The sequence below is a fragment of the Papaver somniferum genome, chromosome 1, assembly GCF_003573695.1.
Source record: "Papaver somniferum cultivar HN1 chromosome 1, ASM357369v1, whole genome shotgun sequence".
NCBI lineage: Eukaryota > Viridiplantae > Streptophyta > Magnoliopsida > Ranunculales > Papaveraceae > Papaver > Papaver somniferum.
This window is the reverse complement of record NC_039358.1, coordinates 215,298,278-215,326,265: the sequence shown is the minus strand read 5'-3', so window position 1 is coordinate 215,326,265 and position 27,988 is coordinate 215,298,278. Positions and strand designations below refer to the sequence as shown.

General features: G+C 35.5%; 2 protein-coding genes across 3 annotated transcripts; one reads left to right on the top strand and one right to left on the bottom strand.

The window, feature by feature from the left end:
- Positions 1-588: 588 nt before the first annotated feature.
- Positions 589-7,466, bottom strand: LOC113315722. 2 transcript variants are annotated; one of them, XM_026563980.1, is made up of 16 exons: positions 7,194-7,466; positions 6,955-7,051; positions 5,416-5,538; positions 4,978-5,037; positions 4,763-4,861; positions 4,094-4,168; positions 3,896-4,014; positions 3,716-3,817; positions 3,220-3,336; positions 2,836-2,901; positions 2,686-2,752; positions 2,459-2,512; positions 2,282-2,371; positions 1,738-1,794; positions 1,620-1,655; positions 589-1,026 (listed from the first exon to the last, which is right to left on the bottom strand). In XM_026563980.1, exons 2-16 carry the CDS (start codon positions 6,973-6,975, stop codon positions 898-900), a joined length of 1,215 nt encoding a protein of 404 aa, XP_026419765.1. In that variant the 5' UTR covers positions 6,976-7,051; positions 7,194-7,466; the 3' UTR covers positions 589-897. The 2 variants fall into 2 exon arrangements, with proteins under 2 accessions (XP_026419765.1, XP_026419769.1); XM_026563984.1 differs by having other exon boundaries at positions 7,356-7,461.
- A 6,645-nt stretch (positions 7,467-14,111) lies between these two features.
- Positions 14,112-14,693, top strand: LOC113360015 (uncharacterized mitochondrial protein AtMg00810-like). Its single transcript, XM_026603570.1, has one exon. It carries the CDS (start codon positions 14,112-14,114, stop codon positions 14,691-14,693), a length of 582 nt encoding a protein of 193 aa, XP_026459355.1.
- Positions 14,694-27,988: the final 13,295 nt, after the last annotated feature.

The following is a 27,988-nucleotide window of genomic DNA, read 5'->3' as shown; positions in this document are numbered from 1 at the left end:
TAAGCTGGAATGCACAATGGAATAACTTCGTAAGAATGCATTACTTAGCCACCAAGGGTTATTAAATGAACTTTATATCATCAAGGAAGGAGAACGTATATTTTTCTAAAAATAAACAAACTTTATTGATCAACGAGGAAAAATGAACTAGAGTGGGACGTAAAGCCTAACCTCTAAGAGGATATAAAAGGGAAAAAGCATAGAGAAAAACATCAACAAAATCTATAACTGTGCAAAAGAAGTGTTCCACCAATAATATGTATCATAATTCGCACTCGCACTCCATTTGGCCAATAAATCTGCAAAACCATTACCTTCTCTGCTAGGGAAACTATCAGTTCCAATTTAGTTTTATTCTGATACGGCACAGGATCCAACTCTAATTTTTGAGGTCAGTTCCAATTTTTAGGTAATTTTCAGCTTACTTTCATGTGACTTTACGGGCAAAGTACCAAATTTCAGCAAGTTCTGAACTTGATGAGTTTATGATGATCTTACCATGCCAGTGAAACGGCAAAAAATAACTGAAGCATTAGTTTCCATTTTCCATGGCGATTTTTTCGTTTCAACATCAAAAGCAGAACAAAGTTTGTGACCATCGAAGCCATAATGATTTTCATTATTTGTTGAAAAATGTTATAATTACAAGCATTATACATTTTACAAAAAATTGAGCAGACAAAAGGGAGAAAACTCAATTGTTTCTCCAACTATGCTGAGAAACAACATGCATTTGTTTGTTTCTTCACTTCAACATGTCCTTTTTCTTTTTCTCATTTTGGATTCATTTATAAGTATTTCCTCCAAAGTGTTGCTGTATATTTGTACTGGGTATGTGTATATGACGCTAACCTTACACCGATCAAGTTGGTTCTCGAGGAGATCTGTTATGAATCATTATTTACGGATACTTCCAGTCTGATTCGAAGGTTGATAAGTTGGGTAATGCCAACATTTATCATTCTCTACAGCTCTTTTCCATCTTGTCCTGAAGATCTCCAATTCGATGTACGACTGCCTCCTCACCTGAATCAAAACATGAGAATGTAAGTCAATGCTTACCAAATGTTTTCCAAGAACATGAATGTATTGCCACAAATGAACAAATGAATGACCCTTAAACTTCAGATAGTGTAGGATAAAATGGCTAACCTATGTACGTGTCAGTTGACTCATAACACCCCTTCAGTTGTTTTGAAATTGAGTTTCTACCAAAAGGAAAAAAAAAAAACAGGTCCTGTTTTGTGTCTATTGAAGCTCAACCTAACTTCTAAACACTATAGCAAGGTGGCGACAGAAGATGCACTACTACGTAGTTGAAAGTGCGGGTCGACAAGACCTAACCACATCATTGGTGGCCCATAAATATTAACTGCAATCTTACAAAGCCCCATGGAAAGGTCTCAACCCATGTTATAAGCAAGTAGGCGACAATATCAAGGTGGATAAACGAGATGAAGCTGGTGGAATTCTTCTACGCCCAAATAGGTAACCAATATGGGGTCAGGTAGAACAATATTCCTATTAGGAAGCTATTTGTGAACTGCATTTAATCAGTCTCGTGTAATTATATAAAGAAACAGTCTAGCAAATTTGAGATGATCAGTCTAGAGACTTACATTCATTCTGTCATCGTAAGGATGCACGATTGGAACCTGCAGATTCAAAAGATTATGAGTTTCAGTAGGAAAAACAAAAAAAATTGTGACAGGAAACATTGTGAGTTTGCAATCATACCACCGATGCCCCTGAGTTAGATGCGTCTTTAGGTTGGGTAGGTTGATTAAAGTTGGACTGCAGGGGTGAGCAAAGAGTATCAGTAAATAATAAATTAGACATACTACAGAAGAACTGCAGGGGTGCAGGGGTGAGCAAAGAACAATAGATTCAGGTTGATTAAAGTTGGACTGCAGGGGTGAGCAAAGAGTATCAGTAAATAATAAATTAGACATACTACAGAAGAACAATAGATTCAGTATTCATCCTGACATTCCTATTCCATCTGAGTGTAAGCTAAAATAAAGGTAGAGATTGTGAATAAACTTTGTGAAGAATGAGTCAGCTCTTGTGAGACAAACCTTGCATATATCTCAAAAATAAAAGAAATGGCCTGTGTGGATAATTGAACACCACAATTACAAGGTTAAATTTTTGTGTGTACTTCCTTAAATTGATGATAAGGTTTTGATTCAGGGAGTCTAAACCTAATATGAAAAAAACCATCAAAGTCACAATTTTCTCCTGCTAAGCATTTCACTAATTCCTTTGGTTAGCTTCTTACCTTCACTTCATCCACAATTCCAAGTGTTGGGAGACCCTGATGAACTATATATTCAGCATCCACAACCCCGATATTTTTTGTTTTATCACCCTGTCAAGACGAAACAGAACACAAATATTACAAAGCGGAACGCAGAGGTTTAACATACAGGGTAGTTGCTTATAATTAAGAGATTACCTGAGCACAGTATCCAAGTTGAATATCCACGCCCCAGGCATGTATTAAATCATTCTGACAGAAAAGTAGGTATAATTAGCAGATAATAACAAGCATTCTATATCTTTCAAAGGCTGAGCTAAAGAAACACAAAGTACTAGCTCTTTCTATGTGACCAGCCATTTACGAAATAATATTCAAAAGGTATTTTATAAGAAAGGAATACGATAAGCTGGTCAAGTTTGTACCTGGATCATATACCAGGTACAACGCCACGCAGCTCTTGAGAACACAGGTGCCATCATTTCGACAAACCTACATAGAATAATTTGTTTTTAAGTTTTTGAAGACAATGTAACAGAAAGTAGAACCAAGACCTCTTAGTAATGGTTCAATACCCTGTGCATGGAGGATCATTACTGCTTTCATCACACTTATTCCCACCAGATGTTTTATAAATCCTTCTGTTTGACACAAGAACAAAACCAACTATTATTGACTTGGTGAGAGAAGACAGCTAGCTGTTGCCATAGGGCCATATATGCGTGTTAGTTTAAGCTCACCCTTACAAGGATAATGTAACTATGAGAAGTTGCACAAAGAGATTAAAATCCAAATTACTATTATAGTTCAATCTCAATTTTTCCTCTACTAATTTAAAACTCTTAGACAGCTGTAGTTGGCATTCAACTGTAATCAACACGAGCGTTATTTCCTAGAAGATGATTATTCTGTCTCCAATAAAACATTCTAGCAGAACTCAGGTAAGACAACAGACTGACCTGTGAACTTTTGATCTCCTTCCACGTGCAGTAATTTGATGATGCACCTCTGATTTAGCAGGATCCAATGCTGGCTGAGATATTTCTAATCCTTCTTCTTTAACAATTGATATATACCTGTAGCATTGCACATATCAGCCAAGGTAGAGGTTATCTAAGCCTGTCATGTGAACCCATTTAGTTTTGTGTATTAATATCATGATCATTGTTTAATATCAATGCGTCGATGAGGAAAGTACTTTAGTCTTCTCTATGGAAATTTGATCCTACATTCAGTCTTTCGGTTATGATCTGTAGTACCTTCATTAATTTTCTCAGTGAAACATCTACCTACATTAATGTGCCCAGACATCCTACGAAAAAAGAATAACATGGAAGCCTATCACTACTAAGATACAAACAAGTTTTGATGAAGAATTCTGGTCAGAAAAGGAAGGTTTAAAGTTTAAACGGTGGCACTAGCGTTCAATAATCAAGAGGTTTAATTGCGACTCACCGTCCTGCGTGAAAATTTTCTACCCCAAGGTCCTCATCCCAGAGAAAGATGTAACTGTATTCCGCAACTATATCTGGATGTAAGAAACGCTTAGCAAACCACCTGCACCATACCGAATCATCGTCAAATACCTGATACTAGCGCCAATATTATTTGCTTATTTTGTAATATAACCACTACCATTTCGTTTGATTTACTGCCGAGACATGTATGGCACGTTCACTCCACTCCAAGTCGTTCCATTCGTCAACAAACCCATCATAATGGAAAAGCATAACAACAAAATCACAAGTAGGGAACTGCAGTACAACATGAATATCAAAATCTGCTGAAGAAGAAATATTACATGCTTGAAGGCTAGGATTCAGTAACCAGTACCTTTTTAACCATTTTGTTGATATTTTCTTTTTGCTTTATCCCAACAGCAACGGCCAATAAAGACTTTTCTTTGATCTGGTTAAGAAGAAAACATGGTAAATGAAATTTGCTATCAATTGATAGCAACAGGAGAACTTAAACTATTCAGATGGTGACAATTTCCTTTGGTGTTAGCATTACTTATCTAGCAACATGTAATCTGGTAAAATGATTTGATATTATGAATCAGAAAATGAATGAACACAAAAGAATCAAAGAGCATTATATCTGATATTAGGCCATTTTAAGTTAATACTTAATACCCAATGATTTCGTGTAACGTATTTATAAAATGTTCCCAACCATCACTAATGTTACCCTTCTAACTGCTTTCACAATATATATAATATATCTATTAATTTTTTTATTTGCATCCTTCATCCTATTTAGATCCCAACTCCCAAGGGAGAGGGGTGAGAATCATTTGACTAAGGTGGGAGTAGTGGGACCAACATCACCAAACGCTTATATTCTGCGTATTTGAAGGGGAAACTGAAACTTGAATAGTAATGCAAAAGCACTACAAAGTATGTCATACAAGCATGTGGTTGACAAAGAACCTCCACTGAGCATTTTACGAAACGAATTGACAAACCAACAAGAGTAGAAGATGAAAACTTAAATTTGGACCTTTTTTGGGATACCCCATAATGGTCGCATTTCCAGGTTAGAAGACTTGGCAACAATACCCGCTGGTAATGCTTCTGATCCGTTGGGCATGCATTTATTCTAAACACAAAGAATACACCCAAAACAGGTTGTGAATTAGTTATATGACAAAATACGAAACAGAGCTAAGTTTCTCTGAAGCAATGCTACACACAATTTGTTAAGGGAGGACAAACCTTGCAAGTATCTGATTGATCACTCTCTATAGAATCATGCATTCCCCATCTTGTTAATTTCTGTATGCAGGCAGCAAAATGGGATTAGTTGAACTGAAATTTACAATCATTAAACTAAAACAGCAACAGCACTTAATGCATAAGCTAATCAGTGCGATATGACAGTCTTTGAACCAGATTTCACGTTCTAAAAGAAACTAGATGCAGTTTTAAAACATGTGTTTTATTTACTGAGATACCAATAATCTGTATGCCATTACAGAGTTGAAGCAGAAGAGGAGCTAAAAACTCCCAGACAAGAGGGATAGAAAATTAACTCACAAACTCTGACAAAATGAAACAGTAACTTCTTATAGAAAATTTGAGTCCCGGACCATTCTGCTAGGGAAGTGATATATTTAAGAACCAAGTCACGAGATACAAAAAGAAATTACATACATCTTTGTTGTCTGTGGCGATGAAGGCACTCCCGAAGAAAAAAACTAAGCAAAGCAAAGAAGCAGTTGGAACTAGACTGCAGAGACACGATCTCCTAAATTTAGGATCTACCAGAAGAGAAACCTGTGGATAAAAATAAGCATAGTGTGCATGAGTGACAATCTTATGTAAACAGAACTTATGCATCCTTCCAAAAAACAACACAAAATTTAATATTCAACAGACCATATGTAAATCCTTCTTGAGAAGGAACCTAGATAACGGGCCATATCTCCCAATTAAGTCAGTACCTAAGTGAGTCAGTCCACTACCAGAATTTAATTTGGCTATTCCTAGTCAAGGTCCTCAAGTTTGTAAAACATCAGAAGAATTTGAAGTTGTTTAATTCTAATTAATGTGCAGCTTCAGTAGTTGTAGAAAATGAAAACAGTCAACTCAAACCAAATTACTGCGATTAGCAGACAGAAGAGTATTAGAATACAGTTTCTTGTCAACTAGGGCCTGACTGCAGCTTGCAGTCAATAATAATTTCTTAAGCACAGTTGGTAAAACATGAAAAACTACAAAACAAATCTCAAAGGAACAAACAAAAATCATCACTGTAAGAAATAGAACAGTAAGACGGACACATCAATATTGTGAAGTTACACAAAAGAACCAAAAAATATTAACTTCCTACGGATACATTGTGAATCACTTATTCAATGATACTTTCCATTAGATAACAAAGAACAAGAAAGGGGTAACCAAATTTCTTGCTATAAAGGGTGTAAGTAAGATACAAGATGAATTGAAAAGAAAAACATAAAAATTAACTTCCTACGGGTCCATTTTGAATCACTTAATCAACGATACTTCCCCATCAGATAAACTTACACAAAACAAGAAAGGGTAACCAAATTTCTTACTGTAAGGTAAACGATGAATCGAAAAGAAAAACATAAAAATAGGATGAAAGATGAATTGAATGGTCTAGGAATGGGGAAAGAACTCAAATCAGAAGAAATTACTAACAGAATCAGTTCTCGTGAAAGAGATAGATAGACTCAAAGCTTATACTACCTAGCAGTAATTGACCAAACCACAATCCCATTATTCAAACCAAAAATTCCAATTTCATAGTCCCTACATGGTCTCCATATCAATAATGAAGAGCCAAAAAATCTCTTTCAATTCAAAAATAGCACAGTGATTTGAATTGAAATACAGTTTTCAATTGGAGTTTCCGATAGAGGGTCCCCCAATTCCACTAGTCTATGTTGATGCGTTGGTTATTTTAAGCAAATTTCATTTTACACAGATCCTGCAAATTTTGTCTATTAGTAGTAATTAGTGAGTCATTTCTTCTTGTCAATATCTGATCAAGTAGAAAAGTCTTTCTGATTACTTCCAATTAAGATATTAACATCAAAAGTAAATAAAAATAAAATTGAAATTGAAAACAAAAATTCAAAGTATTCACTGAAACAACAATGGAAATCCCAAATCCATGAATCACAGACACACATATATAAAAGAGAGTGGGTGAAAGATTCTTACAGAATTTGATAAGAACTTCATGTTTGGCAATAAACTTTTTAACTTATATTCCTATAAATTACTTGAATAGTTTCACATCATCATCACCATTAACCACCTGACAAAAACGAAACATACAACAATCAGTCACTTCCTCTTCTTCATCATCATCACACAAACAGAGATGAAAGTATTGAGTGACATACAGAGAGATAGAAAGAATGAATGGAGATCTAAAAAAAAAAAATCAAAAAATGCACCTGGGTTATAAAGAGAAAAAAAGAGAGAAATAATAACTTCTTTATATTCAAAAAAGGAAACCACTTAATTTCTTTCTGTATTTAATCTCTGTCTGTACTCAGAAAATGTGAAGAAGAAGAACAAAACTAAGAGAAGAGGGGGGAAGTACAGAAGAAGAATACTTTAAAGTCTTTCAGAAATTTCAGTTTGTGTTTTTTGTTTTTGTCTCTGGATTTTGGTGAAAGAAAGAAAGTTTTTTAGAACCTTTGAGTACTCAAATTCCGAATTACACGCCCAAATGTTTCAAATCGTGGGCGGATTTCATTGGCTCGGTTTTAATTACAAACACGAACAAGTTTTACTTTGCTGTGAAGCGAGCATATACTTGTATGTATACTTAGTAGCCACGTAAGTATCTCTTTTTTGGGTATTTTCTGGGGCCTACTTGGTTCCACGTGGGAGTAAAATGTGATGCCGAAGACGGGAGAGAAGTGTTAGTGAGGGACAGCGGATAAGAACTGGGAGTATCTTAATTGAAATCCATAGTGGGGAAGAAAAACATAACAAAGATCTTTTAACCCCTGAAAACCGGTTCTAGCATTTAACTCGGCTTAGTTAGGGTTTTAGTTCATTTTTACTGGAATACCCCTCCCTCAGTAGTTAAACTGGGTGGGTGGTTTGTTACCCCTACCTCGTACAATGCAAAGTTGGTCTCTTTAATCAATGGGATTGTGGTGGGAACCTAGTGAGTGCAACTTGCACCAACAACCAGTCTTCTTTCTTTCATCTTGAAACAATGTAAAATAAAATCCAATTCCAGTCTCCAGATAGCTGATCAAGAAAAAATATAAATCCAGGTATAAAGTTTGCATTGACAAAAACTTTACCATTGTACCACAGTAATTTTGGCAGCAAAAAGATTGTCTTTCATTAGTCATAGTAAAACTGAAATAGTGAAAACCAATGCTAAGCCTTAAACACGTTTTGGGTTGAATGGGGATATTGAAGTCAATGTATTTTCTTTTCTATGTTCATAACGGTATGAGAATTGAAAATGATGTAATACTACCAAGTTGGACACGAGTCATCTATGATAATCCATAGATTTGCAGCTATTTAATGCCTTAATGGTGATTCAATCCTTCATTTAAAAATTAAAATGACAGGTTTTGTTTCCCTAAAATGTGTCGGCATAAAATGCCTTAATGGTGATTCAAGCAGATATTTACTTGATCGTAACGGTCGACCATGATTGACTTGATTATCAAAAACCTTTATAATAATCATCAGCATAATCAGGAAGCCGCATGATCAGTTTGTATCGTACGTGTGGAAAATCAACTATTCTTTAGCCTTTTGAAGCCTTGGTAGTGTTTATCATTATATTGATATACAGTGTGCTCTTTTTCAGCTTTACAAAAAATTTCGTGGAGTGATAATTGGGTCAACAGTCGATATACAGTACTTAAAAGTCCCCTAGAGACCTAGACTAGAGTCCTAGGCAGAAGAGACTAAACATATCTCTTCGTAGTTCGTAATATATTCTTTGCCTGTTCCTCATCTTTGCTTTAGAAAAGAAGCTTGAGTTTCTTCTTGACCTTCTTCTTTTGGAAGTTTGGTCATTGCTTGTAGTAAAGAAAAAGCTTAAGATTTAATTCTCTGTGCTCATCCAAAAAAATCTCGGGTTTGACCGTAGATAACTCTTTATATTATGTCACACATTTCTTACTAGTATACTCCGTGACATACAGTATGTATGCAGCTTATTTACACCCGAAGCAAAATACTGTTACGAGATACTATAGTATCTTTACATATCCTCTTCTTAACTGCATATATATTTGGTGTTGTCATAATAGTGTATGTATCCTTTGTACGTATCTTTTGTATATTTTGTTTCCTTTCTTTTCGTTGTAATTTCTGTATATGTACTACGGCTTTGCCAATCTAATAAACACAATGCAATAGAGATTTCTCTCTCAATCTGTTTAGTTTTCCTCTGATGCTCATGTTCTATCATGGCATCAGAGCTAGCTAAGATCTGAAAGGCCACCTTCTGGTGCAAACAAACAATCTCCTTAAGCCAGCCAGGAATCTTTTACTCTTGTGTCTCAGCACCTTTTTATCATTAGTTTTTAAACCCTAATCCAGTTACTTTTTTCTCATCCTCCTGACAATCATGTCACGCGAAGATTTTCAGCCTATTACTGCAAAACTAGATGGTACTAATTACACTCAATGGTCTTTCCTTATGAAAAGCTTTCTCAAAGGCAAAAGCATGTGGAAATACATAGATGGGACAGAAACAAAACCCAAAGAATCTACTTCTATCATCAAAGATAAGGGAACCGAAACATCAGCAAGTAGTCTTGAAACCTGGGAGACAAACAATCACAAGATCCTGACTTGGATTGGCAACACAGTGATTACTTCAATCAGTATGCAGCTTACAAGTTTTGAAGTTGCTAAAGATGCTTGGGACTTTAGCAAAATACTGTTACGAGATAATATAGTATCTTTACATATCCTCTTCTTAACTGCATATATATTTAGTGTTGTCATAATATTGTATGTATCCTTTGTACGTATCTTTTGTATATTTTGTTTCCTTTCTTTTCGTTGTAATTTCTGTATATGTACTACGGCTTTGCCAATCTAATAAACACAATGCAATAGAGATTTCTCTCTCAATCTGTTTAGTTTTCCTCTGATGCTCATGTTCTATCATGGCATCAGAGCTAGGTAAGATCTGAAAGGCCACCTTCTGCGACAAACAAACAATCTCCTTAAGCCAGCCAGGAATCTTTTACTCTTGTGTCTCAGCATCTTTTTATCATTAGTTTTTAAACCCTAATCCAGTTACTTTTTTCTCATCCTCCTGATAATTATGTCACGCGAATATTTTCAGCCTATTACTGCAAAACTAGATGGTACTAATTACACTCAATGGTCTTTCCTTATGAAAAGCTTTCTCAAAGGCAAAAGCATGTGGAAATACATAGATGGGACAGAAACAAAACCCAAAGAATCTACTTCTATCATCAAAGATAAGGGAACCGAAACATCAGCAAGTAGTCTTGAAACCTGGGAGACAAACAATCACAAGATCCTGACTTGGATTGGCAACACAGTGATTACTTCAATCAGTATGCAGCTTACAAGTTTTGAAGTTGCTAAAGATGCTTGGGACTTTAGCAAAATACTGTTACGAGATAATATAGTATCTTTACATATCCTCTTCTTAACTGCATATATATTTAGTGTTGTCATAATATTGTATGTATCCTTTGTACGTATCTTTTGTATATTTTGTTTCCTTTCTTTTCGTTGTAATTTCTGTATATGTACTACGGCTTTGCCAATCTAATAAACACAATGCAATAGAGATTTCTCTCTCAATCTGTTTAGTTTTCCTCTGATGCTCATGTTCTATCATGGCATCAGAGCTAGGTAAGATCTGAAAGGCCACCTTCTGCGACAAACAAACAATCTCCTTAAGCCAGCCAGGAATCTTTTACTCTTGTGTCTCAGCATCTTTTTATCATTAGTTTTTAAACCCTAATCCAGTTACTTTTTTCTCATCCTCCTGATAATTATGTCACGCGAATATTTTCAGCCTATTACTGCAAAACTAGATGGTACTAATTACACTCAATGGTCTTTCCTTATGAAAAGCTTTCTCAAAGGCAAAAGCATGTGGAAATACATAGATGGGACAGAAACAAAACCCAAAGAATCTACTTCTATCATCAAAGATAAGGGAACCGAAACATCAGCAAGTAGTCTTGAAACCTGGGAGACAAACAATCACAAGATCCTGACTTGGATTGGCAACACAGTGATTACTTCAATCAGTATGCAGCTTACAAGTTTTGAAGTTGCTAAAGATGCTTGGGACTTTCTCGCAAAAAGGTACACACAAATTAACTTTGCTCAAAGATACAAACTTGAACAAGATATTCGTTCTATGAAGCAACCATTAGATCAATCGATTTCTGACTTTCACTCTGAGATGTCTGTGATTTGGAATCAACCTGCACTTATGGAGCCAAAATGGACAACTGATTTTGCAATATGGAAAAAATATAGAGAAGAGACAAGACTGGTTCAACTCTTGATGGCTCTACGAGAAGAGTTTGAATCAGTCAAAGGTGTTATTCTCCATCGTTCACCTCTTCTATCCGTAGAAACTGCTTTATCTGAGCTGATCACTGAAGAAACACGCAAACGGATCAAGCCAGAAATCTCAGGAGTATTTGCTATGCCTGCACCTCGTCCAAACTTCAACAATCAGAAGAATAGTTTTGCAACACAGCGTGCTTCACAACCTGTTTTTCATAATTGCAAGAAAACTGGTCACATAGTAAGGAACTGAACTCTTCCACCTGCTGCAATACCGTAAGATACTCCTACCACACAGTGCAACTACTGCAAAGAACTTGGGCATTCTTCCAGAAGCTGTACATCTCCAACCTCCAGGAATATGCGGAGATTAAATCTAACGGTACAACCAGGTTTAATGGTTCAAGTAGATTCTCTGCTGCACCAATTTTCTATGCTGAAGCATTACCATCTGCACCATCTCAATCAATAGTTCTGTCTGATACATCACCACCTAGTCTTGCTGACATACAGGATATGATTAAACAAGCTCTTTCAGTCAGTAACAATACTGCAGCTGCATCAGTATTTTCTACTTCCTCAGGTATTTTCTCAATTGGATGGTATCTAGATTCTGGAGCATCCAATCATATGACTTATGACCCAAAAGTTTTTGACAGTCTTTGTCCAGTTGTTGCTCCTAAGATTCACACTGCTGATGGAACTGTTGTAACCGCCAGTCACATTGGGGTGGTTAGAGATTCAAATAACACTTGTGTACCAGATGTTCTTATTGTTCCTAAGATTACAATGAATCTCATCTCAATTGGTCAACTATGTGATCAAGGTTTTAACATTATTTTCTCTCCTATTGGTTGTGTTATTCAGGATCTCAAAACAGGGAAGCTAGTTGGGATAGGCTGTAGAGTGGGTCTATTGTATCTTCTACAGACTCTGATTATTCCATCAAAACTCAGAAATCATGTTGTTGCTACAACCTCTACATCTCATTCCACATCTCCTTTTATGTCTTGGCATTCTAGACTAGGTCATGTTTCATTTTCTCTTCTTTCATATATGGTCAATAAAGGTCTACTAGCAGATATACAAGTAGACAAAGAAGCTAGTTGCATTTATTGTAAACTGGCAAAACAACCAGCACTTTCTTTTAATGCAAGCACCTCAAAAACTACTGAACCTTTTGCTCTTATTCACTCTGATGTTTGGGGTAAATCTCCAGTGATGTCAAAAGGAGGTGCATTATACTATGTGAGTTTCATTGATGATTATTCTCGGTTTACTTGGGTTTATCTATTTAGTTCAAGAACAGAATTTCTTAACTTATATGTAACCTTTTCAACTATGGTCAAAACTCAGTTTGGTAAATCTATCAAAATCTTTCGTGTTGATCAAGGAGGTGAATATATATCCACTCCTTTCAAATATTTTCTCAAAACTCAAGGCACATTATTACAACTATCTTGTACTGAAACTCCAGAACAAAACCGAGTTGCAAAACATAAACATCGTCATATTATCGAAACATCTAGAACCAAACTTGTTTTTGCATCAGTTCCATCAAATTTCTGGGGAGAGTCAGTTCTTACAGCAGTTTATACCATCAATCGTGTTCCAACATCTATCATTAGAGGTATTTCTCCTTATGAATGCCTTTATGGTAAGAAACCTGATTACTCTGAGCTCAAAATTTTTGGTTAAACATGTCCTTCCTGAGCGTGAACGAAATAAGCTTACTCAAAAGAATGTTCTTTGTGTGTTTCTGGGCTATGGTATTGAACAGAAGGGATATTGCTGCTATGATCCTGTTAGTAGAAAACTTCGAGTCTCTAGACATGTAACCTTTTGGGAAAAGGTTCCATTTTGGTCTCTTCCAAACAGTAAATCATCTTCCTTTGAGAACTTCATTTACACTGATCCTTTTTCTAGTGAAGTTAGCAACAATACATCTCTAGTGCCTGTGTCTAGTAATGAAACTGTTCCACATACTGATGATACTCATCAGATTCCAGCTGCGTCCGACCACTCTATGCCTCCACCTAACAATGTTGCCTTGGAAAGAGATTATGATTCTCAAGTTGACACATTGCCACCTCGTAATCGAAGACCTCCAGCTAAGTTCTCTGACTATCATTGCTCATTATCTACCATTATGTCTGTTTATGAACCAAAAAACTACAGAGAAGCTGCAGCTATACCAGACTGGCAGGATTCGATGACAGATGAGAGTGCACATAAAGAAGCTCGTACGTGGGAAATGGTAGATCTCCCCCCTGGAAAAATCAGTTGTTGGAATTAGATGGGTCTACAAAGTCAAAACCAAGTCAGGTGGGAGTCTTGAACGGTGCAAATCTCGTGTTGTTGCTCAGGGTTATACTCAAGAATATAGCATAGACTATGAGGAAACATTTGCTCCTGTTGCTCGCATGGTAACTGTTCGTACACTCGTTGGGGTTGCTGCTGTTCGACAGTGGGATCTTCATCAAATGGATGTGAAAAATGCATTTCTTAATGGGGAATTGCAAGAAGAAGTCTACATGCGTCCTCCTCCTGGATTAGATCATGCTCCAAATCAGGTGTGTAAACTTCGTCGAGCTCTATATGGACTGAAACAAGCTCCTCGTGCTTGGTTTGAAAAATTCAGTAGCGCAATTCTTCAATATGGCTTTACACAGAGTTACTACAATTCAGCAATGTTTGCACGATCATCAAACAAAGGTATTGTTATCCTTCTATTGTACATAGATGATATGGTTATCACTGGCAGTGATATTTAAGGTATCAGAGATCTTAAAAACCATTTAAGTACATGTTTTCAAATGAAGGATCTTGGTCCACTCAGTTATTTTCTTGGTATTGAGGTGAGCAAGTCAGTTGATGGTTATTTCGTTTCTCAAGCTAAATATGCATCTGAAATCATTGCACGCTCTGGAATTACTGATGCTAAAATTACAGACACTCTACTAGAAGTGAATGTCAGACATGGTTCTTCAGATGGAAAGATTTTATCCAATCCAACATTATATCGACAATTGGTAGGAAGTCTGAATTACTTAACCATTACTCGACCTGATATAAGTCATGCAGTTCATATTGTAAGTCAATTCATGTCAGCTCCTCGTTCTACTCATTATGTTGTTGTTCTTAGAATACTTCGTCATCTCAAGGGAACCTTATATCAGGGGTTGCAGTTCTCACCTAAATCTAAACTTATTCTTAGAGCATACTCAGATTCAGATTGGGAAGGGGATGTTACAGATAGGCGATCCATTACAAGGTACTGCTTGTTCTTGGGAGATTCTTTTATATCTTGGAGAAGTAAGAAGCAGACTGTTGTATCTCGTTCAAGTGTTGAAGCAGAATATCGAGCTCTAGCTCATACTACTTCTGAGATCATATAGATTCAATGGTTACTCAGTGACATGGGAGTTTCATTTCTACGCCTACACCTCTATTTTGTGACAACAAAGCTGCAATTCAAATTACTCATAATGACGTTTTTCATGAAACAACAAAGCATATAGAGATTGACTGTCATTTTACAAGACATCACTTTAAGCATGGAACAATTACTCTTCCTCACGTAAGCTCAGAATTTCAATTGGCAGATTTATTCACCAAGTCACATCCTGCTCCTCGACTAAAGTTCTTGCTTTCTAGACTCAAGATGAGTTCAGCACCATCTTGAGTCTGGGGGGTGGGGGTGGGGGTTACGAGATATTATAGTATCTTTACATAGACTCTTCTTAACTTCATATATATTTAGTGTTGTCATAATATTGTATGTATCCCTTGTACGTATCTTTTGTATATTTTGTTTCCTTTCTTTTCATTGTAATCTCTGTATATGTACTACGGCTTTGCCAATCTAGTAAACACAATGAAATAGAGATTTCTCTCTCAATCTGTTTAGCTTTCCTTTGATGCTCATGTTCTATCAAATACAATGTTGAACAAGATTGCCAAAACCGCAAAAACCTTTTTCGAAAATGGATGTTGTGAAGATCTCAGTCACAATCTTGCTCTCATTTCATCCATAACTCGTTTTTATTTTTAATGGGCCTTTTGGCTGAATAATATGTGGTCAGATGAATACACATATGTGACATCTCACTGGAACATAAATCAAAGCCTCAAGCCCCACGCTGTCATTTTCGGCTCTGCCCTCTCTCCTCTCCTAACGGCTGTGTTTCTTCATCCCCATTCTCTCTTCAACTCTTCTTCCTTTGTTTGTAATGGGAGCCGAGTAATCTCCCCATCTGTATTTCGATCACAATCCAGATGGGGTTCAAGTTAGGGGGAAGAGTATCAATTGTTGCTTCGATTCGGTTCTTTTGGAAGCTAAAATATGGATTATAACTTGAGCATTTTCATCTTTTTTATTTTAACATTCATAACAAATTTATAACTGGTGCATTTTCATTATCCTACTATTATTATACCCAATAAGTTTACCGAGTGCATTCATAAAGTCTTTAGTATATCCTTCATTATCTAAATTGTTTTGCTTATATGGTTCGTGAATTTTTTTGTTAGTTTTTTTGAATAAGTATCTATTTATATCTTCAATATTATTTAATCTTTCGGAGTCTTTAATTCTTATAACGCATAATTCTCATTTGGTTCAGATTTCCTCTATTCCCTTTGTTTCTATAATATTTACTTCCTGATTCTTTCTAAGATTTCTTTGGCAGAGACAAGATCAACTTTAAAATAAACACACTAATTCCAATAAAATTAGAAATTCATCTACTTAGAGAATACAAGACAAACTAAGAAATATTTCTTACACAAGTGGGAGTTTCAGTAAGGTCCCTGAAACTCCTTTAGGAAAATAAAATAGAAATAAGTAAACCACTACTACTGCTTTCTTCTGTCTTTCTTCTCACTCATCTCCTTCTGAATCCTCAACTTCAATCAACCCTCCTTCTCGTTCATGTTGATAGATAGTTGATTTCTCATTGACATAGGCATAGTCTATTCCAGGAGGATACTCGGTTAAAAAGTAGTTAGCGGTCACCGGAATTCCAGTAGTTAAACGAATGTGTAGGTCTTTGATTGCCTGCTTGCCCAATCTATCATTCTCTTCTTCGCTCATATTGCATAGAGCCAATCTCTGAGCTTGTGCTGGATACACGAAAGTTTTTCGATTGCAGATGGTACAACGAAAATACTGCATACGATGAAGCTGCACTTCATTGCAACGTATGACCTTAGTAGATGAAATAGGAGCACCTAATGGGATTCTAAAGTGTTTACACGCCATTTCTTTTCTTATCTCTTCTCTTCTTATCTATGGATTATCTTGTTATAAAATATTGTACTTGCAGTAGGATTTATAGTTAAGATAAACTTTTGATTTCCTTATGCATTTAATTCTAAATATCTCTATACGTTTTGGTTCATGTATTTCAGACGTCTCATCTTCTTGTGTTCTTCAAATCGTCAGTGTATTTTCGATTAGTGGCATATCGTTCTAAGAGAAACAGACTTATTTAGACATCTTGCACCTTCTCCATCTTCTGATTCGGGCTAGTCTAGTCGTCGTAGCATGAACCTATCTTGTTTCTCTGGTCTTGTCTTGTCTCTGTTTCTTTGAGACTTCACTATTTATCGAACTTCTACAACCTATAATTAGGTCTTGCCTTAGATACGAAACGCATAAATCTTGCCCTAGATTTCGTATTTATGACCCAGATTTAGTGACTAACCATCTAAAGATTGTTTCTTAGCCTTTTTAGCATTGACTGAGGTATTAATGGTATTCTGATTGAAGGTCTGCATGTTTTATCTTAAATTTGGTTGTCGTGTTCTGATTGGTCGAGGTATATTTGAATTAGATTTCCTTTTCACTTGTTTAAGGTTAGTTTTTCGAGGTTTTTTCCGTTGGGAGAAAGTAGACAACTTTTAAAATATATAAGTATGTATGTACGCCTGTTTCTCATCCCCATTCATCTTTCCATCTTTCATTCTCCCTTTGAATGCTAATTTCCCTTCTACATTTTCTTGTCTTCCTCTTAAGTCAGTATGAGCAGTTATGATCTATACAAACATTTAAGTGGTCTTTCAGTAGCTCAGAGATATGCAAATTACACGAATGAGGGTATTCTACCAACTCCAGCTTCCTTAATGAGAGAATTTGTCATTAAAGAGAATAGTATCCTTGCTAGAGTTTTCTCCACACAAATCTATAAAACTGAAGATATAGGAGGAGTTCTACGTCATTTTTGGGGTCTCAACATTGGATTTCAAATCCGGGATGTAGATCCAAACTTGTTCATTATCACTTTCAGAATTGCAGAGGACCTAAAATGGATAGCACTCAATGGACCGTGGTATCCTTATGGGAATGTTTTATCTGCAAGATCAGCCTATCCAGGAATGCAAATATCTTCCGAAGTTGTTAAGGAAATACCTCTTTGAGCTAGTATCTCAAACTCCAAACAGGCACACAGACGAGGTGAGCGTTTAAGTTTAATAGCAAGTAGAATAGGAGTGGTGAGCAGAGTTGAAAACGAGGGTTTCGATTGTGAACCAAGAGTTCTGGTATGGGGAAACATTGAGAGACCTTTAGTCATGAAGCTTCTGATAAAAGTGGAGTACTTTCCGGTTCGAGATCTCACATTCACCTACCATAACCTATCATCAAAATTTTGCTCTCACTGTTTTCGCTTAGGTCACAAAATCTCCAACTGTGTTATTCGCCAAAACCGTCCCTTAGAAGATATTTATGGTATATCAATGCGTTCTCCTGGTCCGGCTGATGATATCTTCTGGATAGATTATACTCCCATCTAGATATGGAACCCGCAAGATAACACAGATGCTCATGGCAATATGGAACCTGTAGAACCATTTTTGGCTATGCCGGGAAATAGGGAAACGCTTTTTGAACTTTTTGGTGAGATCCGTCTTGTAATTGAACCAACTAATGTTGCACCATTGCCTTCTGATCGTAACTATGAGGTTTTAGGGCCAGTCACTTATGATGAAGATATGTCGGAAGCTTCTAACTCTATCCTAGGAAAAAGAACTTACCCATTCAATCTGCCGGAAAAATTTATACCGATCCATGGTGAAGGTTCTGAACCGGGCGAGTCTGGTAACTCGGAAACCAGAAGGGTTCTAAGTTTAATGGTTCTAGTTGAGAATGTAACGGAACAAGAAAGGGAGTTGGAACCAGTTCAAATTAATCCTGATTCTGGGACGGAACCAACTTTAGTTAATAGGAGATTATCATTTTCTTCTCCCCCTTTTGAAGATGCCCTAGAAAATCTTACATCCCTGATCTCTGCTGAATCAACAACTTCTTCTTTTTTTGCTTCTCATGGTAATTCAGTTCAGCATACTAATAATGCATTGCATACAACACCTGCATCATCTATTGCTCATCCTAAATCTGCATTCAAGTTATCAATCCCAGATTTTCAATCATCCTCCTCTTCTGAAGGCCTAAGAATCTTGGTTTCAGATTCAGATAACCTGTTAACCATTGATCAATATGGCTCAAATTTTAAAGAATCGAATCAAGCTACAGATACCCATTCTCCAATTCCCTTCCTTCTCGAGTCCCCATCTGTGCAAATGGTCGAAATTCAGGTACCTTTAAAACCCTAATTTATCCTTTTAATTTGCTCTGTTAAATTACATTACATGTCTGCGTACATTGCCTGTGTGTTTGTTTTCTTTATTGCTTTAGAAATTTACTGCTTTACTGCTTGTTTGCTCTGCTAAATTATCTTGCTCTGTGCACTTGTCTTTTAGGAATGCCAGTTAGAATCTGTCTAATATGAAAATCATAACTTGGAACCTTGAAGGGGGTGGTAACCCCTTTACACAAAACCATCTGAACCAATTGATAACTAGTGACAAACCAGAAATTTTGTTTCTTTCTGAAACCAAATCCAAGAGGTCCTTAGTCAAAAATCTGCTTAAGTATTATCCTAATACTCATATCGTTGATCTTAAAGGGCTAGCTGGAGGATTAGCATTAGCATGGGTAGATGGGTTCTACTTTGAAATTGTTCAATGGAACTTAAATATGATCAACATACTAGTACAGACCAACCCTGCAGCAGAAAAGTGGTTGTTAACATGTTTTTATGGTAACCCTTACCCCCACATTAGAAAGGAGGCTTGGAACTTTTTAACTGACATTTCTGAACAAATTGACAAGACCTCTATGCCATGGATCCTTTTAGGTGACCTTAATTAATATGATATTCAGTCAGGAGGACAAAATAGGAGGGTTACCATTTAAGTTTTTTGATTGTGAATTCTACCATAATATTCTATCAAATGTTGGTCTATTAGATTTAGGCTTTAAAGGTTATGCTTTTACTTGGAATAACCATAGGGAAAAAGAGGCTGATATACAGGAGAGGTTAGATAGAGTTGTAGCTAATTTGGAATGGAGTACTAAGTTCCCTAATGCAGAACTTACTCATCTAGTGGCAACTGGCTCTGACCACTGTCCTATAGCTTTGAACCTAGATACTTCCAATAGGAAAAACTCTTACACATTTAAATTCTATGACACTTGGAAAAAGGAGAACTCTTGTGTGCAAACTATAAAAGATTCTTGGGATCATATTATTAGAGAAAATCCTACTAATTCCCTAGTTTTAAATCTCCAGTCCTTACAAATTAACTTAGATCACTGGAGGAAAAATATCTTTGGCCTTCCATCAAAAAAAATTAAGCAAACTCTGTTTCAAATTACCAATCTAAACAACTCCAATTTTGTGTATAAAAAGGAAGAGAAAATAAAGGCCAAACTTATTCAGCTAGAAAGTTTGTATGCAACATATGAAGCCATAGCAAAACAGCAATCTAGAGACAACCTAGTTCATTTAGGAGAAAAAAACACAAAATATTTTCATACTAAAACTATGAAAAGAAGAAAATGGAATCATATTAAATGTTTAAAAAGAGGTGATGATACATTAACCTTTAACAGAGAGGAAATGCAAAAATCTCTCTTCGATTTCTTCCTTAACCTTTTTTCTGCTCCTTCACCACCTCCACCTCCTAACCCATTACTATTCCAGAATATTTTTCCTTGTATTTCTTCTGCTGAGAATTTAATCCTTAACTCCATTCCATCTCCTGAGGAAATTTGGTCAGTTGTTAAATTGCTAAAACCAAATAAATCACCTGGGTCTGATGGATTCCCTGCCAGTTTTTTTAAACTTAATTGGGAAACTGTTGGAGAACAAGTTGTTGCCTCCATTCAACATTTTTTTGAATCAGGTGAGTTGGACCCTGATTTTAATAAAACTTTCTTATTTCTTATCCCTAATAGTAGACATCCTTCTGATCCTAATGGTTTTAGGCCAATTGGATTATGTAACACCATATACAAAATTATAGCAAATTTTTTATCAAACAAGATAAAGCCTATTCTCAATACTATCATCTCCCCATTTCAATGCAACTTTCCTTTCTAAAAGGCAGATCTCTGACAATATTATAATTGCCCAAGAGATTATTCACTCATTTAAGAAAAAGAAAGTGAAACATGCTGGGATGGGCATCAAGATTGATATGTCTAAGGCTTTTGATAGAGTAGATTGGGATTTTTTAAACTCCGCTATGAAAGCTTTTGGTTTTGATAATAACTTTTGCAATCTTATTCATCAATGCATTTCAACTTCTTCTATTGTTGTCTTATTAAATGGTAGTCCTGGTGATTACTTTAAACCTACTAGAGGTCTTAGGCAGGGAGATCCTCTTTCTCCTTATTTATTCATAATTTGTATGGAAATTTTCTCTAGATTACTTTTATCTAATGAAGAGGAAAAACTCATTCATGGAGTGAAAATTACACCCAAGAATAGTCCAATCTCATATCTCTTTTTTGCTGATGAGTGTGTTCTTTTTATTAGAGCTGATTTTAAAGAATGTCATAATATTGTTTCTCTTATTGATTCTTTTGGAAGAGCCTCGAGACAGGTTATTAACTTTGAGAAATCTGGAACTCTTTTTAGTAAAAAAGTCCAACCAAAACATCAGAGAATGATTAGTAAAATTTTATAAATCAAGAAAATTAATCCTTAAGACACTTACTTAGGAACTCCTCTTTTCATTTGTAAGTCCAAAATTAAACTCTTTGAAGGATTAGTGGAAAAGATGGAACATAAGATTCAAGGATGGATGGGCAAAATATTAGCCCAAACAAGTAAACTAATTCAAGTATGCCCAGCTTTCAAATGAGCTGCTTCATTCTACCTAAGAAAATCACTAAAAAGGTTGACTCTTTACAAAGAGACTTTTGGTGGGGGAAGGAAACAGACTATAAGGGTTATTTCCCTAAATCTTATTCTTGTCTTTGCAAGCCAAAAATTAAGGGAGGACTAGGATTTAGAAATGCTCACCTTTTTCACTTAGCTATGATAACTAAATTGGCTTGGAGACTTCTAACTGAGCCTACTGCTCTATGGGCTACTCAAATAAAACCTAGATACTTTAGAAATAGCTCTGTTTTTAAAGCTAAAATTCCAACTACAAGTTCTTGGATCTGGAAATGTATAAGTAAGGGCATACATTTGGTGGAACAAAACAGTATTTGGGAAATAGAAGATGGATGTGGTACTAATATCTGAGATGACAGATGGATTTTTACATTGGAACATAACCTTAGTAGTCTTAAGAACACTACTAATTCTCTGTTAGAAAGTGAGTTCAATCAAGACTCTGTGGTGTTTAATCTAAGACAGGAAAGTGCAGTTCTTGTTCTAGAAGGAACTAGAATGTTCCGTAGTTTTGCTTGAGTAGGAAGTCTTTATTTGCTTGGTCAGTACGTGTTACTCAGTTAGGAAGTTTAGTATTTATGGAAGTCTGTTTGCACGGTTTGGTTTAGTATAAATAGTATTGTTGAGTCATTGAGTTTTGTAAGCTTCGGTACGTATTCTTAATCGAATTACTTTGCTTCAGTTTGTTCTTATTTCAAGTATTTTTATCTGTTTTGCTAGCTGCATTGTTCTTGATCAGTAGAGAGAAAGATTTGGGTCCAACAATTGGCATCGAGAGACAGTAGAGATCGTGGGTTGTTAGGGTTGTTAAGAAGATGACATCCAACATGAGTTCGATCAAGGCACCAGTCTTTGATGGCAAGAATTTTGAGCATTGGAGAATACATATGGAAAATATATTTATGTTTCAAGAAGTATGGGATATTGTTGACACAGGATGAAGCAGTTGCAGGAGCTGCTCTTACTCCAGAACAGACAATTTCTCTAGCTGAGAACATGAAAAAGAATTCTAAAGCTACATATATCCTACATCAAGGAATCCATGAATCTATCATGGATAGAGTAGTTTATATCAAAGAAGTTAAGAGAGCTTGGGACTCTATAACAAGCTATTATAAAGGGTTTGATAAGGTGAAGAAAGTACGTCTGCAAACCCTAAGAAGAAAGTATGAGCTTTTGCAGGTGGAATCAACTGAGTTGATAGCAGATTTATTCTCTAAAACATTAAGTCTTGTTAATGAGATGAAAGCTAATGAAGCTACAATTGAGGACGCTGCAATCATAGAAAAGATATTGCGTAGTTTACCTGAAAAATTTGAGTCAAAGGTAACTTCCATTGAAGAATGTAATACAGTTTCTGATATGAAGATTGATGAAGTACTAGGACCATTACAAGCCTATGAACAGAGAATTCTAGAGAAATCTGTTATTCGACCAGTTGAAGAGGCACTTCAAAGTCAGACAAATTGGAATAGCAGACAACAGTCTAACTCAACTAAAACTCAAGGTAAATTTAATCCATCTCAAAATAAAGGAAAGTATAAGAAACCTCTTGACAAAACAAAGATTCGGTGTTGGGAGTGTGGTGAATTAGGTCACTTCTCTATTGAATGTAAAAGGATTTCTAAACAAGATTCTGTTGATAACAAAGTTAATTTGGTACAGGAAGAATCTGAAGTTTTGTTGATGGCTTGTCATCCAAGTGAAGAACAAGCACGTCATAAATGGTTTCTAAATACTGGATGGAGTAATCATATGAGTGGATTAAAGGATTTGTTCGTTGATCTGGATGAATCAATAAGAACAGATGTGAAGTTTGGTAATAATGCTTAGTACCAGTAATGGGAAAGGGTAAGATAGCTATTATTCTGAAGAATGGCTCTCAAGCTTATATCACAGATGTGTTTTATGTTCCCGGACTACATCAAAATATGCTGAGCATGGGACAACTTTCTGAGAGAGGATATTCAATGCACATTGAAGGAGGTATATGCACTATTCATGACAAGAGAAAGCGACTTATTGCAAAGGTACAAATGACCAAAAATAGATTGTTTCCATTGAATACTAATTATAATGAAGAACAATACTATAGTTCTTCCATGAATGGTGATACTTTGTTATGGCATATGAGAATGGGGCATGTGAACTTTGAAAGTTTACAACAGCTTGAGAAGAAGGATATGGTTATAGGATTACCAAACATAACTCTCCCTAAAGACAAGTGTGAAGATTGCATATTTGGAAAGCAGCATAGAGATCCTTTTCCAGCTGGAAATTAATCTATAAGAGCTGAAGAGAATTTGGAATTAGTTCACTCTGATTTATGTGGACCATTAGAAGAGATTTCTAGAGGAAGTAACATGTATTTTATCACTTTCATAGATGATTTTAGTAGAAAAGGATGGGTTTTCTTGATGAGACAAAAGAGTGATATTTTTGAGTACTTTAAGAAATTTAAAGCTTATATTGAAAATCAAGCTGGCAAGAAAATTAAGGTACTAAGAACTGACAGAGGCACTGAGTAAATTGCAGTCAATAATTTCTTAGAAAACAATGGAATTTAACACCAAGTGATAGAAAGATACACACCACAACAAAATGGAGTGGCAGAAATAAAAAATAGGACTATCATGGAAATGGTTAGAACTATGAGAAGAGCTAAAGGGTTACCAAAAGAATTTTGGGGAGAAGCAGTTTCTTGTGCAGTGTATATACTAAATAGATTTACAACTAAGAGTGTTTTTGAGAAAACTCTAGAAGAAAAATGGACAGGGAGGAAACCAAGCATTAGACATATGAAAGTGTTTGGTTGTACAACATAATCACATGTTCCAGATCAGATAAGGAAGAAACTTGATGATAAGAGTGAGAAATGCATATTTGTTGGCTATAGTAGTCAAACAAAAGGGTTTAAACTGTTTAATCCTACTACAAACAAGAATATTGTAAGTAGAGATATAATTTTTGATGAACAAAGTCAATGGGATTGGAATGAGAAAGTTGCATCTCCAACAGAAACAACAATCTTAATTGATGTTCAAGAAGAAAATACAGAAGTTAACACACAAGAAGGCACTGAAATTGTGTTGCCAACACCAACACAATCTACCACATCCGCTTCTGAAACTCAAGAAAGAACAAGACCAACAAGGAATCGTGTATTACCAGCACGTTTACAAGACTGTATTCTTAACAGTGACAGTGACAATATTGATGAAGAATTAATCAACTTTGCACTATTTGGAGACTGTGATCCTGTGACTTATGATGAAGCTTCACAAGATCAAGGGTGGGTACATTCTATAAATGATGAGATTCATGCAATAGAAAAGAACAACACTTGGGAACTTACTTCCTGAGGGAAAGAAGGCAATAGGAGTTAAATGGGTTTTTGAGACTAAGTTCAGGTCTAATGGAGAAACTGAAAGATTGAAGGAAATATTTGTGGTTAAGGGTTATAAACAACAACCAGGTATTGATTATTTTGAAGTATTTTCTCCCATAGCAAGACATGATAATGTTAGAATGACTATTGCATTGGCAGCACAGTATAAGTGGAAAATCTTTCAAATGGATGTGAAATATGTTTTCTTAAATGGAATTCTTGAGGAAGAAATTTATATAAATCAACCTACTGGATATGTTGTCGAAGGAAAAGAAGATCATGTGTACAAGCTTAAGAAAGCTCTTTATGGTTTGAAGCAAGCGCCAAGAGCATGGTACACAAGAATTGATGAGTACTTTATGGATACTGGATTTGAGAAATGTCCATATGAGCATACTCTACATGTGAAATTTGGATATGAAGATGATTTTTTTGTTGTTTGTCTATATGTGGATGATCTCATATTCACAGGAAACAATATACAAATGATTGATGAATTCAGAGAGGCTATGATCAAGCAATTTGAAATGACAGATTTAGGAAAGATGTCTTATTTCCTTGGACTAGAAGTCTTACAAACTGATGATGGAATTTTTGTTGCTCAACAAAAATATGAAAAGGATATTTTGAAACGTTTTGGCATGAGCAATTGCAAGCCAATTCTAACCCCAGTGGAAGGAAGATTAAAATTAGTAAAGGAAGGAGGAGGAGAGCTTGTTGATCCAACTTTGTATAAAAAGTTAGTTGGCAGTCTCAGGTATCTAACTACTACAAGGCCATATATTGTGCATGGAGTTGGAATGATTAGTCATTTCATGGAAGCTCCTAGACAGTCTCATTTGCAAGCAGCGAAACGCACACTGCGTTATCTCAATGGCACCATGGATTTAGGGATGTTTTACACATCATCTGAAAAATCTGAACTGGTTGGTTATACAGATAGTAACTGGGATGGAGATATTGAAGATAGAAGGAGTACTCCAGGCTATGGTTTTCATATTAGATCAAGCTTCTTTAGCTGGTCTCTAAGAAACAACAGGTGGTTGCTCTTTCCATAGCTGAAGCTGAGTATATGTCTGCTGCTTCTTGCGCTACTCATACAATATGGTTAAGAAGAATGCTAGATTTCTTGAGACATAAACAGGAAGGTCCTACAAGAATTACTTGTGACAATAACTCAACTATTGCATTGACAAAAACCCAGTTTTCATGGGAGAAGTAAACATATTGATATTAAGTATCACTACATTCGTGAGCTGGTAACAAACAAGGAGATTATCATGAGCTTCTGTCGGAGTGAAGAACAAATTGCTGATATTTTTACAAAAGCCTTGAAGGTTGAGACCTTCGTCAATCTAAGAACAATGCTGGGAATGACAAGTTTACAGAGTCTTGGATTGAGGGAGGCTGTTAGAAAGTGATTTCAATCAAGACTCTGTGGTGTTTAATCTAAAACAGGAAAGTGCAGTTCTTGTTCTTGAAGGAGCTAGAATGTTCCGTAGTTTTGCTTGAGTAGGAAGTCTTTATTTGCTTGGTCAGTACGTATTACTCAGTTAGGAAGTTTAGTATTTACGGAAGTCTGTTTACGCGGTTTGGTTTAGTATAAATAGTATTGTTGAGTCATTGAGTTTTGTAAGCTTCAGTACGTATTCTTAATCGAATTACTTTGCTTCAGTTTATTCTTGTTTCAAGTATTTTTATATGTTTTGCTAGCTGCATTATTCTTAATCAGTAGAGAGGAATATTTGGGGTCCAACATTCTCACTTAACACTTGTGAAGGATCTTATTGATCCAATCACTAAGAAGTGGAACTCTACTTTAATTTTTGATTTATTTCCTGAGCCAATAGATAAGAAGATTATTAACACTAGAATAGCTAGAGATAAACCTGACACTGTTAGATGGCTTCTTACTAAATCTGGCATTTTCTCAGTGAAATCTATGTACACCAAGTTAACTGAGAAAACTGTGAATCACTACAACTTAGGGCAGCCAGATTCCTTCTGGAATAGCTTATGGAATCTTAATGTGTCACAAACAATTAAAATCTTTGCTTGGAAGTGTGTGCAAGGAGTTCTTTCAACAAATCTGAAACTGCCTAAGTTTATGGATGACATTCAACCCAACTGCTCTTTTGGATGTAATGTTGCTGAGTCTGTAGAACACCTACTTATTTCGTGTCCCTTTGCTAAGACAGTTTGGGCTCAAGAACCATCCCCTGTTACCTTGAATTTTAATAGCACAACATCTTTCTTAGACATTTTGCAGGAAGGTGTGAGGAATAAAAACCCTTAATTTCCTATAGAAATCATGTTGAAAAAGTGTAATACCCAGTCCAAATTTTAAGGGTATTTTTATATACTGATAAAAGGGTAATTTCTTAATTTAATATGCTTTGATTATCTCAGCAAACTAGTGCTTGATCGAAGTCATCATTAATATTCTTTCTTACTAATTGATTAGATTTGATTGATTTTAACAAGAATATAATTAATTGATGGATATTGACATGTAGCATGTTGATATTTGTGAAGCTCGATATTTAATTATATTAACAAAATACAAAATTTGTTTTGCATGAGCTTATGAATGTCTTAGAAATTTATTTTTGGAAAGTGTGTACATATTATTAGGTGTCACTCTATAAATATAAATAATATAATTAAGTATTGATTATATTTTTGGTAATGTTTAAATTCGTTAATTTAATTATAAGAATTATTATTGGTAGTTGTTACTTGAGGTGAAAATGAAAATAAATAGTTTTATTAATGACTCATTGCACGTCTCTATATTATTGGTTGTTGATTGAGTATATGGTGAATCTAAATAAAGAAAATTTGCTTTCCTTAGTTGTCACGATTAGTGATTAATGAAATTTTGCATGGATTTTAAATGGAAAATTTGAACAATTTTGGTAACTTAATAATTTGTGCTCTAGCTAATTCAAATTATGAAACTAAAAATCTTAATTACATTTATTGACTTGACATGATTAAATATTGAGAAAAATGTGGAATTTATTTTAGATTTGAGAAGGAAAGAAATATATAA

Excerpts from the sequence above, each read along its gene's own strand:
- LOC113315722 (XM_026563980.1), bottom strand. The coding sequence starts at position 6,975 with ATGAAGTTCTTATCAAATTCT. Across the intron at positions 4,862-4,977 it reads ATCAATCAGATACTTGCAAG|AATAAATGCATGCCCAACGG; the intron begins GTTTGTCCTCCC and ends CTTTGTGTTTAG. Across the intron at positions 4,015-4,093 it reads TCAACAAAATGGTTAAAAAG|TTCCCTACTTGTGATTTTGT; the intron begins GTACTGGTTACT and ends GTTGTACTGCAG.
- LOC113360015 (XM_026603570.1), top strand. The coding sequence starts at position 14,112 with ATGAAGGATCTTGGTCCACTCAGTTATTTTCTTGGTATTGAGGTGAGC.